Here is a 16624-nt window from a genome sequence, read left to right as displayed (position 1 = left end):
AGCATGGAAGAGGCCTTTGCCCAAAGAGGCCTTTGCGACAACTGCCTTCATGCAGTTAAGAGATTTCAGGCAGACTGTCAGTCTCTCAGATTTTAAGGTCCCTTCGAAAGTAGGTTTATCGTTGGTCTTTTGGTAGCATAAGTATGCTATGGAAAAAGACAAGAGAAAACAAAGACTGAAGCTCAGCTGCAGAATACTCAAAAGTAAACCAAAACCTCAAACCTCCCCTCCCAAAAAAAAAAAAAGGTCTGGGTTGGGAGAGGATGTGCCCAGCATGCCTGTGAACTTAAAGGTGAGGGCTGGAAGGCAGGTGACTTTAAATGGTGATAGGACTCCTGTGACAATTCCCTGGAATTAGGGGTTGACCCCCTCTCATTTCTGTGTTTTTCTAACATGCTCAACTCCAAGCATGATTCACACAGATCTGAGCTGAGAGCAAAGCTATAGTATTGAACTGGTGTTTTCTAGGTCAGGGTTAACTTAAGGAACCTTCCCAAAAACCTACTCTAAAGCTACACCAATGCAACGGTGGGAAACAATGCCCCTGGGAGGGACTATGTCTAAACTGAGAAGTTGCAGAAATGCCCACCCCTCTGTGTACAGTGGGCTTCATTCTCACACTTCCAAATTAAGAGGCTGCTTCCTGCTTCTGCAGCTGTCAAAATGAGATTTTAACTGTTTCCATCTCAAACCTTACTTCTTTGTCTGTATCCGAAGTATCCTGGCAGATGACCAGGTTACTGTAAGATGATGTTGAGAACAGGAAACAGTGGTTCTCTCTTTCTTGTGGAACAAAAACTAGAGGCACCCAGTAAAATTTCCAGGCAGGAGGTTTTAGTGGAAGCAAGAGACAGAACCTTTCTGTGCAACACTGAGTTACTCTGTGAGATTCAGTACTGCAGAATGTTATGGAATGCTGGTGAGTTCTGTGCAAGCCTTGCTTTGAACTGTTTGTATCAATTAATATTTTTATTCCAGGTGACAAATGTTTGAACTAATCCAAATGCATAATGTTTTGCAAAGGTGTGGAAGAGCATGACCTCACAGGTCTGAATTTTTGTAATGATTTTCTATAGCCCTCTTTAAAAAACAGTCCCTTTCCTAATCTCAGTAGATAGCAAGATCTAAGTCATGCTGACACTGGAAAAACTTTAGTATCCTTAGAGACACCTTCTTTAGGGGCTTTTGTAAGCAGGTCAAGAGGCAGATCTATGTATTTTCACAGAATTATTTAAAAAGTGTTGTGGTGAAAATAACTGTTTTTTACTCTAGTGGTATTGAAAAGGGTCTTAATAGCTATAACATTACATAGTGTTGACATACACATTTACACAGAGAACAGCTGAGATTTAATTTATGGTTGTACTGGTCAGAACAAGCAATTTTCCTGTGATGATGTAGCCAGACTATGTGCAGCCTCTAAAGCTGCAGGAAGCAGCCAAATATTTTTAAAGATAGATTAATGCATCACTTATAATTGCACATCCTCCAAAAGCTTGTGCCCAGCAGAAGGCAAAGGCAATGAGTTGCTTGCCTGTTTCTGCAGGATGAGTGATCACTACTGCTCAAGGCATCCATAGGAAAGGCTGCCCAGGAACGGACATGCCAGGAAGGGGTACTGACAAACACTGTATTTGAAAAGGGGTTCAGCATTTCACTTTTTGATGAGAGATGGGAGGCTGCCCTAAGGATAAACATTTCTTAGTGAGAACAAAAGGAAAAAGATTCCCTGGGCTAGACAGGGGAAGGATGAACACCAGTGGGGAGAAGGCAGTGATCTCTTACAGCATTTGGTATACTTCAGTTGTAGGTCTGGACCTGGTGCTCAGATCTCACACCTCTGTGAGATGCAGTGCATTGAGAAGCTAAGGGACTTCAAAGCATGTTTTAAATGAATTTATCTCAAAGCATTAGCAAATATGGATGCTCTTGGGAATTGAACTGAATCTATAAGAATGGAGGAGAAACACAAAGAGAAAGGAAAAAAAAACCAAACAAACCAGGGAACAGGTAGACTCATATTGTTTATGTAGGAGAAAACCAGAGCACAAAAGCAGTTATGAGCCATCTGAGGTCAGTCAGACAGTAATGCTAAGAGAGGGGAACCTTTAATTCACCAACCTTGCTTTAGTCCCCACACATGCATTACCACACAGGGGAGACCCTTGGCTCCTGACTCTGGATGCTGTCCTTGCTCTGCTGCTAGTCAAAGGTGAGCAAACAGGTGCAGCCTGGGCTTAGAGAAAGTGTATGGAGGGAGATTGTGGGGGCAGGATGTGTGTCACTGGTGAAAGCATTGGTAGGTAGTGGAGTAGCTTTGGGTTTTTAAGGTGAGTACATCTATGTCAGGTATCAGAAGTTACCTATCAGAGGGTGACTATTCCAAAGGGGACTCTCCAACTGCTGCCATCATGGGCTGTGACTTAATGGCAGTAAGAGTTTTACTTTTCACCCAACAGCCCCAAGTAGGCATCCAAAGGGTTGTAATAGAGCAATATCTTGACAGGTCCATGCAGGCCAAGCCTTTCTACCTCCCAGTTCATGGCCTTTCCCTGCCAGGGATACATCCCTCTGTCTGCTACATTTGCCCTCAGTTGTTGACTGTGTGTTGGCACGTCCGGGGTCACCGTGCTGCAGAGAAACACACTCTGTCGGGTCCAGAGCTATGTGCTCACTTTCGTCACAGGGATATGCATCAATGTGTCTCTTTAAAGTAGTTCAAGTAAGAGATGTGGGGGAACACATGAGGAGAAGAGAGGGAGGAAACATGTCATAAATCCACAGTGAGAGGGACTCTGAAGTAAGAGAATTAAAGACTCTGGAAAACACATAAAAATCTGCTATAGAAAGGGCTCTGTCAATGCATCCTGTCAGTGCAGTTTGTTTTTTATTTCCTAGTGTGCAATATGATATAAAAAACGTTCACCTTTACTAGATGATCCATGAAAGCCCATATTTCACATGAGATATATTTTTCACATGAATAGACTTGGTGTTTCCAGACACTGGTGGATATCAGTCGCCATCCTATAAAACGAGGCCACCAGCACCTGTAGTCTCCAAGGGACTGTCTCTTCCAAGTGCTGTTCCTCACACAAGGGCCACTTCATTATTTCTACTTTGCATTGAGTAGAGCTGAACTAAGGAATGTAGAGTTAAATAAAAATAATGGAGAAAGATCAGACTGAAATTATTTCCCTCCCCCCCAAAAAAATCCCACTTGTGCAATCATCAGATATGTGAGGCTTTATACTTTCTCGTGTTGCTATTGTAAAAAGAGAAAGAAAATTTAAACCCACTCAAATATTACAGAGTCTCAAATACTACAAAGAGTTTCTGTATATGTTCCACTGCAGGAATGTGAAATTTCTTCAACACCCAGAATATTAAGCAGTCTGGGGCTTGTACTTTTAGATCCAGATTTGAGAGAAAGGAACATCCTGGCTTGCCTAAAAATGACCGATGAAAGGAAAAATTACCTGTGCAGCAACCACCAGCCTCTCTGGCAGCCAACTATTCTTGTTCAGCCATTCCTCCAACCCTTCATGTGACATAACATGTTCAACACAGGTAAAAGTACTCCAGGCTCTGTCTGATAGACTCAGTGATGCTAGTGAACAACAAGGAAGAGGATTTACACTGTGTAACCAACTTTAACCATGATGAAAAGGAATTTCTTTATAAAAGTGTATGAACTGGGACATCCCAGCATGAGGGGGACTTCCTTCTGACAGCCAGTATGCCCCTCACTGTGCCCCTCAATGTGCCTCCTGGTTCACTGTGCCCCTCAATGTGCCTCCTGGTCTTATTCTTTGTAGTAGCAAGGACACATTCCGGTAATTTTGCTGGTAGTTGGTTGTGAAGGATTGATTGCATGGCATTGATCCTCTGCATCTGCACAGTATTCCCACAGACCGAAGTGCTATGCCATGGGGACGTAAAGAAGGAAGAGATTGTTGCTCTTGGGCTTCCCTGTGAGGACCCACCAGCCGGATAAGCACACTGCTTCCTTCCCTCAGCCACCCATCCTACCTGAATCTTTTCCTCCTAGCACAACTCCATTGCTGCCAAGACTGCATTTTCATTTCTTCTGTCTCATTGCTAGTCTATGCTTAATGTATTAGTGGTGTAAAGTGGAGAGGAAGGAAATAGAGGGAAAGCACAAGGAGCAAAGTAAACATCTTCAGGGAGGTAGAGACAGCACAGAGAAACACTCACTCACCCTTTTCAGCCAGGGATTTAACATCCTTTGGCTTTGCATGACAGTCTGGCATGCAGTGTTGCTCTTTCAGGCTGTGCCAGGAGCCATGGAGGTTGCAGGGCCCTGTGAGTCAGGCTCCCAGGCACCTGTCCTTTATCACACCTGGCCACGTGGGACCTGTTTTCAGCTCTGAGGCATTTGAAAAGAACAGACGCATTTCTCCCCAGATGAGCAGGCTGTGTTCTGCTGCCTCCTCTCCAGTGGTGGGATGTTAGGAGGAGCTGTTTTCCGCTGTGGCTCAAATCCTGCCAGGAGTCAGGGTAGATGAAACTACTTCAGCTTACAGCCTTCTGAGCACAGAGGTGATATCCATCCCACAAAATCCTGAAGTGCTGGGACAGCAGGCAGGACATAACAGCCCCCACTGTTATATGCCAGACCCTCAGTGGCACAGTGTCTGTGTGCACAGAAGGACCCACGGAGTCTACAGCTGTTGTGGTGAAGGGCAAGGTCCAGCTGGAAGTTTCATTTGGGAGAGCCAGCAACCCCATGAGACCCCAGCCTGACTGAGATGGGGCAAGCACCTCTGGAGAACACATGGCACAACCCCACCATGGGCCTCATGCTGCTTGTGCAGCAAGCCTGCAGTCGTCTGCAGGGCTGCTGTGTGACCACTGATAGAGAAGAAAGAAGCAACATGATATTATTTATATGCCTGTTAATCAGGAAAGTAGGTAACTTCAGTGACCATCATAGGAGTAACCAGGTACAGCATGGGTCACTGTTATGGAGCTGTATGTTTGTGGCCTTACCCAGGTTCATTCTGCATTTCCTTCTCCTTGCTGTACTTTTCCCAGCCACTCTGGGTGGGGGGGTCAAAGAAACTTACTCCTTTGCCAAAACTAGAACTGTCTGAAAGTGCTGCTCCAAACCCTCTCACCTGCTGCCAATGCCTGACAGGTGCTGTGATGTTGAGAGGACCCCATTGTTGCTGCATCACAGCTGGAGGCCCTGCAAGCAGCACTGACACTTCTAAAATTTATCCTAGCCTTGAGCTGGAGGCATAGGCCATCATTGACTTATTTTCCGGTTCCTTTAACCTCTGTATTTTGCAATGGCAACAGAAGTGCATCTGCTTCAATATTTTCTGAACAAGCCGTGCTCCCTCCATGGGAGAGAAGTAGGAGATCTCTCATGCAGCCGGCCTCTTCCCAGCATCTTAACAGCTACTTAGCCCAGATTTCACCCTGATTTTGTTTCTTCAGCTTTGGCGATCTGACTGTCAACTAGCAGTGGGTTGCTGCTGCGCCTGTGCTTTGAAGAGGAGCACCCGCTGAGTCTGGTGTGCAGAGGCCATGGGGGCTGTACTGGGCGTGAGCAGCACCACTGGTGACTTGACCTGTGCTGGCCTCTGACTGGGGCAACCTGGTCCTGCTGGCTGTGGTCTGCAAGGGCAGAAATCAGCCCTCTACCCTGGGGCTCAAGCTGGTGTGGGGCTGTGGATGGGGAGGCACAAGCTGTGATGGAAAGCACAGCCTCTCTGGATGCCCATGGCTGAAAGATGAAGGTTTCTGCCTGGCAAAACAGCCATGGGAGTCATGTGTGGAAAGAGAGGATGGTCCCCAGTCCAGAGCCTCTGGGGACATGGTAGCAGTGGCCACCGCAGCTCCCCCAGCTCAGTGGCCAACCATGGCAAGTCCCTTATGCTGCCACATAAGAAAAAAAGGAACTTTTTTGGAAACAATGTGCAGAAATATGTGTTTCCATCAGTGGTCCAGCTGAGCTACCCCAGAGCACCATGCAGCTTTTTGGCTAAAATGGGCACAAAACAGCATATGCAGATGTGAACCCAGTCTGTGGCTCCAGTGCAAGAGGGGCTGAGGGAAGAAAAGCAGGGGTTAAGCCATGTAGCTACAAGCACACTGCATCCTCAGGAATGGGCAGAAGCAGTAGAGGGGGGCCTGTTCCCATGTGGGGCTGGAACAGCTGTGACTGAGGGTCCTGTGAGGGTCCCATGGGACTGGGGGGTGTTTTCTGACTCCAGCCCCCAGCCCCTTGGCTTGCAGCCCAGTCCCAAGAAATATAAACCAAAGAAGCATAAACAGATGATCACATGAAAAATATATCATGATTAGCCAGATAGATCCCAAATGTTTGTTCTGTAAACTGCAGCAGGCAGCACAAGTGTTCACTGCAGCTGTAGTTTCTCATCTTATTTTTGTAAGTGTTCCATTAAGCTGAGACATGGGCAAAATAATCTTTCATTGATTCTCACTTAAGACGCTGCTTTAAAGATATGTTATATCAATACTTGATTTGACCCTTTTGCAACTGGTATTATACTGTAAACTGATTCTTACTTAATAGAAAATCTTTGTGCATTTTTTCTCCTGGGTTACTTCCTTTTCTCTCTGAAGTCAGTAAAGTGGTTTGTTTTGTGAATGAAAGCTGGATGCCTTTAGAAGGATGGCATTAACACTGACCTCAGCTCATGCACTGAATTCCTACCCAGTGGGAGGTGAGGTTGGAGGAAAGGGTTAGTTCATTGATGCTCAGAACCTGCTGAGAGGGGGACTGTTAACCTGCATGGAAAGGGAACTGCTCAGAGGGCTTTTCCCTTTCTTGGATAAGCCCAATGAAGCCATCCTTCTCTCCCTTTAGTTTTAGCCATCTGCTGGAAAGATGGCTCTGATTCATCTCAGCTTGGTAGAGATTTTTTTTGTATATATAAAATGGCAATAAATTGGGGTCTGGGGTGTTCACACCAAATTGGGGTGGACTTTAATTTTCCTATTGCTACAGCCTGTATCAGAGAAGACTGTCTGAATTTCACAGCATGAAATATTTAGCAAGGACAATGCAAAGAATTCAAAACCAAACTCCTTCAGCGATTTCCCAAGAAATTCAGCATGCTTTGTGCCCCTTGGATCCTAAAACACACCCTGCTAATGGGGTAATCAGGAAAAGAAAAATTTTGTGAAGTAGATTGTCGACAGCATCTTCTGACAGCTAGTGCATGAGAGTTGTTCCGAGGGAAATGGGTCTATAATTTACAATGCCACTGGACTCTGAAAAGGTATTGTGTAAAAATTGCAACTTTTCACTTGATAGTTTTTTCTGCTGAATATGGTAATAAAACCTGTGTTCTGCTTTTTTAGAGGTGGAGAGGACCCAGAGTGCAAGTCAAAACCCAGAAGGTTCACAGAGCACAACTGTAGGTTTTTCTTTCTTTTTTGTCTTAGTCCTTCAGAGCCAAGGCAGCATTTGGAAAATCAACTGCAACTGTGCTCATTTTTACACAGTCAAAAGATTGACTAACTAATCCTTCTCTTCCCTGTCATTTTGACTACCAAGTTGCTTCAGGTGTAGATGGAGGAGTGACTGTCCTGAAAGAAGAGCAAGAGGTCCATAGTCCAAGTCGAAGTGTAGCCCCAGCAATTAGAAACACATCTTCTTTTAGCTCTCTCACCCGTGTCAGTCAAGAAGAAATCCACTGAAGCATCAAGAAATCCATTAAAGTCAGTGGAATTGCACCAGCACAAGGTTGCTCATTGAGATTAGGGTCTAACTTTGGTGTCTGTTTTATTTGTAAATTGAGCAGATAGAAGCCACTGGGAAATCATTAAATCGGAACTTAGCAATTTTAATTTCCACTTGTTTTTTTGAGTAAAACCATACTTTGTTATCCTTGCAGAGTCTACAAGGACTAGTTTGAACTACTCTCACCAGCTAAGACAACACTTCTGCTTTATAAGGTGAGCACGTTGAATAAAGCTTCTCGATGTAGTTGTTTCTTTTTCTTTTAATTCACCTCCTGACCTTTTAAAATTACTTTACTCAGCAAAGGACAATAGGGCCAATCCAACTCCCATTAAAGTCAGCAGGAGTCTTTTCATTAACTTCAGCTGAAGTTGGGCTGGGCCCAATAAGACTAAGAGTAAAAAATAGAACTCATATAGAGCTTTATCTTGCCCCCTGTGGCTTGATAACTGACCTCCCATCATGTTCACTGGGACAGGATTGGGCTTATAAATCCAAGTAAAATTATTAAAGGACCAATTCTATAACCCAAAGCTTATAAAATATTTGCATTTCCTCTTTTTAATCACACAGGAATATTTGAAAACTATTCATGACTTTATGAACAAGGAAAAGTTTCCAAGTGAACAGATTGGATTCATGTTTGGTTTGCTTTGTGCCCTAGAGTTTTCCCTTTTTAAAATAGGAGGATGTCAGGGGTAAGGGGCTCAGTGATGACCCCGTGTAACTCCTTCAGTCTTTGGATTTTTTGCTTCATCTTCCCGCACAAGCACCATTCTGTTTCCTCGCCAGGACCTTGCCAGGTCACCCCAGCTCCAATCCTCTGCGCTTTTTGCTCTCCTAGAAGAGAGTGCCTCTGGTCTCCTCTACCTGACTGACCTAAAATAAGCAGAGCAGCACCCAGAGGGGTTCATCTGGGACAGGATGGTGATGTGAATGCCTCTTAGTGTAATGGGAGCAAGTGGACTGGATTTTGTTCTTTGTTCCACCTTTAGCCTGAGACACTAAACATTTGTTTTCTAATTAATGCTTAAAATATACCCTAAGATGATAAAAGTTCTACCAACTCAAACTCTCAGCCTGTTCTGTGACGTGGATTTTGCAGTGGTTCTGCACATGACACAAAGCTGATATTTTTCTCTTTATTGGCTTTTCGTGATGCTCTTTTTCCCTTTCTGTCTATTTACCTTACAACAAATATACGTGGAAAACCCCATCTCAAACATACTGAATTGTTTCATCACCAAGAGAAGAAAGGTCATTTGGTAGCTCTTTGAATTGAATGTAAAAATACCACCTACTGTAGGTGCTTGTGTGTTTTATTCCAGAGACCCTAGATCACAAGTTTTCTTTTGGTTAAAAATAAATCTACTCACTGCCATCTACGGGGAACATTTTCCAATGTCAAAAACTACCTCTGCCATCAGAATAATTTGTAGCAGCCACTCAGGAAAAGGTGGGCTCGATGAGACAACCGCACTATGAGGCAGAACACAGAGCCACTACGGAGCAGCAGATGCTGTTCTACCCTCCCTCCCACATCATGAACTCTTCTCTTTTTTCAGCAGAATCTAAATTTACTCAGTCCTTTAAACATAGACACATAGTATATTGGAAAGAGCTCTTAGATATCCTCAGCTTCTCCCTTCATGAAGAGGAAGAGCCCCCCTGACACCATCAGCCATGGTATTCTCTGCGCTCATCCAAATGCGTTGCAGCGTCAACATCAGTCACTTCAAAGAGCTCTTTCATGTACCACATATTTTTTTATCTAGAAGGCCTGAGCAAAAGGCAGATCTGGCCGTGTCTGGCTTTATTCAGCTTGCCACTTGTGTGGCCCCTTGGAGAGGTCTCAGAAAAGTGAACAAACTTTCCATGCATTTTCAGCGAGGATGTGTAAGATATAAAGCCTTTTCTGTCTCCAGTTGTTAGCAATGAAAGGTAATCAATGGCTTTGTGTTGCTCTCAGATGTGTTGGTCCTACTGAATGAAGGATTCTGCTCCCACCTACATTGCAGAGAAGTCCTGTTCCCTGGGTTAGACAGTGCCTGGAGATGGGCAGTTTCCATTCCTCTCTGCTGAGGCTCCCACTCACATCTCAGGAGAGAGCCTGCCGACCATACTGGATCAGGCTGCTCTCATGGCACCCGCCTCAGCAAACAGCTGGGACCATGCCCAATTTCATCATATGGGGGATGCTCTAGGAAACCACCTATGGAGAAGTCAGCTCTTCTGGGAAATGTTTCAATGAGGACAACCTGACCCAATTTCAGGAGCCTATGTGCAGGGAAGCCTGGCAAGGTGTGCGTACCTGTCCCACTGGCTCACCCTTCCCAGCTGTGTGGGTGCTCATGGAGCAAGGGATGCTGCTCTTTGACCCTTCTGACACCAGATGAAACAGCTGTGATTCTACGTGTTCCAGATGGAATTGGCTCATAGGAACCTGCCTGTACCCCACAGAAAACCCTGTTGTCAGATCCTTACTGTTGCCACATTGTGTTTGACAATGTTCAATTGTCTTTTCTGCAGGTCTTTGTAGGTCTTTTCTGCACAGTTCTTACTAACTTCAGGCAACAGGAACTGACTTCAGGACCTTAATTCGTCACTATTGGCTTCTTCTGTCATCTAGTTCACTGTCTGAAGGAGCCCTTGCACTCTGCTAAGAACAGAGAAAACCCACCAGAAACAGACATCTGATTTGGAGAGTTAGGTGCCTAAAGTCAGACCGCTTAGTCTCCTGCAAGCAGGATGTCTGATTGAAGATAATAGCTCACATTTTTAGGAATCTTCTGATGAAGTCATGAGACCTGATGGCTTTGCTTAGCATTCTAGTGGCACCTAAAGCAACAGTTGTTCTTAGTGATTTATGTAGATGCAAATATTCTGGCAGGTTCTCTGCTCTTGTATCTCTGCAGGGAGAGACAAGCCAGATACTGCACTCTCTCGTTAACCAGAAGCCAGAAGAGAAGGGAAGGCACATACCAGATTTGCTGCATATACCTTTGTTGGCCAAACAAGTCATGCAGCCAACAGCCTATTCCATGCAGCAACCATGGTTTCATACTGCTTTTACAGCCAAATGAGGATGGGAAGGTATATAGCAGGAGGTTGTATTTTTCACTCTTGATTCTTATTGGAAGGTTTGAAGTGTTTTGTTTATATGCTCAAAGAACAGCGGCCAAGTCTCTTCATGTTTGTAATTACCTGGGTACAACTCGCAGGAACTTTTGTTTTTCTCAACTAGAAAGCAATTGTCTGTAGCCAGTCACTTATAAAAGACTTTCAGGATAGTTTTATCCATTTCTCTGTTCTTTGAATACTAAGCAGAAAGTAGAAATCAGTTCCCTAGACGGTATAATACTGTCTGCTGCTATAGACTGTTGTGTACTTACCATAAACATTGATTTCCTTTGGACCCAAAGATATTGCCTTTTTTTTTGTGATGGATTGAATGTGACTGCGTATTTCTAAAATACACAAAGGTGGAACAACCACAAATGTATAATTAATGAATTGTTCTGGCCATATTTACTACAGAAGTTGCCAGTGCCTTGGCTGGAAAACATATCCATTCAGGTCTAGGCCAAGTGCATGCCAACATGTAGTATATTTTCATTAAGTTACACGATAGTAATGTTTTTAGGAATCACTTGCATTCTTCCAGTCTGCCTGCCAGAAGTGTTGCCCAAATCCGTTCCCTATTTAATCGTGAAGGAATGCTGTTCAAAAGATTTGGGGTCAGAAGTGCTTAATAAATCAATCCAGATACACTCCTAATGAGTGGTGAATTAAACAGCATTTGTTTTAAGATCAGAGGTCCTCTTGGGAGATTATTTTTTATTGCAAGCAGAATTGTTCACTTCCAGGTATCAAGGAGCTGTGAATTAAGGCCTGTTAGGAAGAATCTTAGTCTTCTTCACTGAAAGCATGTGATTATGTCCAGACAACAATAATAAATAGGTGAGACTCATGTCCTCCACTGGAATACCCTGTTTCCTGAGTTTAGGAAAAAGAAAAATTTTGTAGCTTCAGGTGGGATGAAGTTATTCTGCATTTGTATCTCCAGGTTCTTACCTTGCAGACCACAGCACAAGGATTTAGAACAAGGAGTGTGAAGAAAATAGAGGAGGTGGAAAGGAGGTGTTTGGAGTCCACACTGACTAGCAGAAATGGCAGCTCACTGACTCCTTAGAGCAGTCTCTGCAGGGCTGGGCAGAGGAGATTTTTCCTCTGTTGGGGAAGGAAAGCTAGAGAAGCCAAGGCTTGTTGCCACCTCGAAGGACAATGTGCAAAATTTCAGGCAACATCTTTGAAATGGAAAGGATGTAGCTTGCTTGTAATGTCTTGTTTATTTCTAGCCTTCTATGCTTTTAAAAACTGGTGTTTTTTCAGAGCATTAGAAATGAATAATTCTACCTTTCTGTCACTTTCACTTCCCATCCCCACTCTTCTCTGAGCAGGCCAGCAGGCTCACTTGTGCAGTAAGTGAATATCCCCATGAAGCCTAAGTGGCGCCATGAGGAATAAGTGAGAGTCCCTGAACAAGCAGCAGAGGATCAGGTCCCACACCAATTGCTAGGGAGCCACAGTCCATGGTAGGAGAAATTAAGAAACCCATGCATACAAAAGGACCTGACCATCCATCATCATTCTATATTACCAGGAAAAGTGTAGCCAATTCCCTGTGGTGATCAGAGAAACACAATTAGGTCCTTTCTGTTTGCACATTATTATGTTTTTGTCACACATTGCTCACTTTGCATCACATCATTTCACTTAATTTTAGTTTAAACAGATAGTCTACCATTCTATTTCCTAATCATAGTTCCACATTTGGATAGAAATACCCTACAACACAGTAGTGTAATACACAATCAAGAAGAAGGAGCACACGGATGAAGTGACTTCCAGGTCAAGGATGTGGGTGCAGGAATTTGAAATATCCTCATAAGGAACAAGAGCTTTGAAACGACAGTTTCCACAGAATATTTAGCAATTCATGCTCTGGGACTCAAATTAAAAAGAGATTTTTTAAAAAAAAATGTAGCTCAAAACTTGGCATTTTGTTTCTGTGGGAAATCCTGACATTTTCAGACAGTTTTTGTTCTGAATTGGAACAGGGCCTGAAAAAGTGGAAATGAAATTCTGAAAATATTTTGTTCTATGGAGCTCAAAAAAATGTTTTTCATCTTTTCTAAAATCAGATGCAGCCCATGGACTGTGGGGGAGGGGTTCTTCTCAGATGACTGCGAAGTCTGAAGTGCAGTGATGTCAGAGGTGACTCTGCAGCATTCCCTGGACTGCTTATGTGATGTGTGGCATATAAACCCCTTGGTCTCATTCTTTCTTGGCCCTCCAGACCAGCCATGTGCCCTGCTGTGCTGCAGAGCCTGGGAGCTGCAGCTCCTGGTCCGGAGATGTGCTGTCTGTCAGCTGCTGCCAGGGGACAGCAGCTTGATCCTGCAAGACTGACAAGAAAGCTCCAGCTTGGGTATGTCAAAAATTTCCAGAATCAAAAATATTTTCATGAAACATTTTGGTTTTGACATATTAATCAATCACCAGTTCCTGAGTAGTTAGGAACCATGTAGGTTTCGTGGGCAGTGAAGCACATTATGGCTCTTGGACAGTCGTAGACATTCTTATATAAGTCGCCAGTGGGAGAAGGGGGATGTATCAAAGAGACTAACCTCTGCAGGAAGAAAGAATGATCTTCAAAAGTCCTGAGATGACCATACGGATATATACAAGTCCAGGGAATGTCACTGATGGAAGTATGAGTGTGCAACTTGTATGCAAAAGGAGAAGGGCTGAAGAGGTAAAACAGTCTGGGGTAGGCACATTAGAGTTTAGGTTATTTATGTTGGTTAGCCATTTACATCTTTTCACTGGTTTAGATCTCATCTCTTTTTGAAAATGAGGTTTGGATTCATAAGTTATCTGGACACTTTTAATAGTTTTATCTCAAATTAGTAACTCTTCCAGGAGTAACTTCAGTACTTGCATGTTCCCTGTTTTATAGTGGATATTATTTATCCCCACATATGTCAGTTCAGAAGGACAGTTCAGGAAAAGGTATGGCTTATTATATAGCAGTGATGGATGGTTCCTTTATAGAAACCACTTGCATCGGGGAGAACAACTGTTGTGTATTAAATACGTTCCCTGTATTATGCACAGAGTTCATACCTGTCATTGAAGTAAAAATCCAAAGAAAGAGAGAAAGAGCAAGAAACCTTATGAAATTGCTTGAAATATCCAAATAAATATCAAAGAACACACCGTGATTTTTGTTATTACAATGAGCATCTATGGAAGCCATGATGATGCAGAGCTTGAGAAACTTGGCAAATGAGTTGGTGTCCCTGGGACTTTTTGTTCCTGTACTGAAGAAGGATGAAAACTCTGCATATTGAGGGGTTAGTTGCTCATAAAGCATTAATAGCTGGAGAGGTGCCAAATCATTATTACTTTTTCTGGGAGTGGTATTAGGTATTATTTAACAAGATAAGATTTTTTTCCATACGTCCATTCCAGTTCAGTATTGGAAGAGGAAACACATACCTAGGGGATTACAGGCCCAGAAAACACCTTCTCCAGGAAAACAAGCTGAGTGAATCACTTCAGACAAAAGTGTGTTGAAATGTTAAACAAGTGCTCTCTTGATTTGATGTTCCTGTTAATTATAAAAAAAATTAACACCTCTATGAACATGCAGACAAGTTAAGACTGATATTGTTTTATAGAATTAGTATTTTATAACCTCAAACTATCCTGAAAACATATAGGGAAAAAATTAGTCCTGTGTTATTCAGAATCAGAATTATCTTAGCTTTGTGGTTTCTGCTAAAGCCAGCTAACAGGGACACATCTTAGTAGATCTCTGGCTAGCAGAGTTATTTTCAAACCTGGGGCCAGTTCGCATTTCTCTGGACAGGTCTTGAACTGCAGAGATGGCATAGTTTGGTCATACCTTCAGAATAAGGCTCATCCCAATGTGGAGATTCCCTAGAGACACTCCAAGGCATAGGAGCATGTAGTTTACAATGCAAGTGAGCTTAGACAATCACATAGGCTCTCTGCAGTGTTCCTCATTTAGTTGTTTAAAACTGTTAGGGTCCTTCACACGGTGAATCTCTTCCCTGAATTCAGTGTACCCACAAAGTGGAGGGCAGTGGGAGATTCTTTGTTGCCTTCCCTTCTCCCATGGTCTCCCTGATAACATATATGTGTGTATATATATATTTACATACCTATGCTCAAACTGGGGGCTGGGAGATTTAAAAGGGCAAGAGCTCAAACTTTTGTCTGTTGACAGGACAGACCCCTGCCAGTGGCAGAGGAGCACAGGAGTCCAACTGCTCAGGCTGGGATTTCTTTGCTAATTACAATCAACTTTGGGAATTTTTCTTTTAAAAAATCTTGCATTTAAAAGTTGGGAGAAATGGAGTGCTTGTGTCCCAGAAACCCCAGAGGCCAGCAGAGGTGAGAAAAGTAAAATTTGGGCTCAGTGACCATGAGGAAAGTTTCTGGGAAGGAATATCTGACCAACCAGGTATGTCTCTAAGAGCCGCTGTTGTGTTTCTGCTCCTTATTTAAAAAAACTGGAATCCTTTGGGGAAGTTTTGGAGAGTGAAGGGGTGGTAGAGAAGAAGTTGTGGAGAAAGAGGAGATTAATGGCAGCAAGTATCTGGCAAGATAATATTAGGCTGAATCTAATAAAAATAGCAACATGGATATCTCAGGCCTTTCTGCCAAGCCATAAGGGTGTGAGTACTTTTCTTGGAATATACTGTAATCTTCCCTGAATCCACATGCATTTCAGGTGCAGGAGAGCAACTTTCTCCATAGTTTTCTCTGAGTCTGGGCAGATTCACCACATTTTCCAAGCTGATGCTTTATTGTTTTTCCCTTCTCTGTTTCAGCTCTTCTAGTAAAGCTCTTTTATTTAAGCCTGGGTAAACTCTAAGTAGAGAGATTAATCCTTCCTGCTGCTTGTCATGGGGCATTTGGTTCTTTGGTCTCTGGACAGCAAGTTTAAGTTGGTGACACAAATTTTGCCACAGAAAATCAAACCCAGCCCATCAGACTGACGGTAAATAATTATCAAAGGGTTGCATGAATATTCAAGCATATATGGGCATCTTTAGCATGTAGTCCTTTAATCCAGGGGAATAACCCAACAATGTCACAACTACAGTACATAAATGGGTATGCTTTGGTCTACATACACTTGTAGGGTATGTACAGGCATGTATTTAAAGAGAGAAAGAGGGAGAGGGCAAGTGTAAACAACCTGTGGAAAGCCAAATAAGGCAAGATAAGAAATACAAAAGCCCCATTACATGATGGCTGGTGGCACAACAATCACATCCCTGCCAAGGCTCCTGGAGGGGGGACTTGCAGGCAGCTTCAGCAGTGGGACTGGCCTTCAGACTTCCACTAAAAGTCATGCCCCCAAGAAGACACTGGCATGTGAAGAAGTCATTGCTGCCAGCAAAAAACACCCATCCCTTGGCAGAGGTGCAGGGCACTAATGTAACAAGGCACCTTCCCAAGTAGCCACAGATGGTTGCCAGCCTTTTTCAGCCCTCCTTCCCCTGCTTCACCTCCCTCAGGGATCCTCTGCTGCCACTTGGCTGCAGGTTAACTTGGGCAGGACAGACTTCAACCACTCAGTTGGCCCTATATGGCTCTGATTTTCAATTCTGTACAAGCAACAGCCACCAGCCCTGGAAACCAATTAGAAAGTCTGTCAAATGCTGCCAGTTACAAGGCAGTGTTCTGTGGAGTGCATGGCCTGGTACTGATCACTATGGGCTCTAAGCACAGCCTTTACTTCTTTTGCTTCAATTACAGGGCCCTGAAAGCATCTTGTGTTTT

The 16624-nt window shown here is 43.5% G+C and overlaps 1 protein-coding gene across 1 annotated transcript in view; it reads left to right on the top strand.

Moving 5' to 3' along the window:
- Window positions 1-13136, top strand: part of MSRB3 (methionine sulfoxide reductase B3) — a 103288-nt gene extending 90152 nt beyond the window's left edge. The window contains exons 7-8 of the mRNA XM_018080529.2: window positions 7896-7956; window positions 13101-13136. Of these exons, the coding sequence (XP_017936018.1) occupies window positions 7896-7916 (21 nt within the window). The 3' untranslated portion in view covers window positions 7917-7956; window positions 13101-13136. The remainder of the gene's footprint in view (window positions 1-7895; window positions 7957-13100) is intronic.
- The last annotated feature ends 3488 nt before the right edge of the window (window positions 13137-16624 follow it).

Source organism: Manacus vitellinus, unplaced genomic scaffold (assembly GCF_001715985.3).
Source record: "Manacus vitellinus isolate BGI_N305 unplaced genomic scaffold, ASM171598v3 scaffold_5_pilon, whole genome shotgun sequence".
Taxonomy (NCBI): domain Eukaryota; kingdom Metazoa; phylum Chordata; class Aves; order Passeriformes; family Pipridae; genus Manacus; species Manacus vitellinus.
This window is presented reverse-complemented; position numbering and strand designations above follow the sequence as displayed.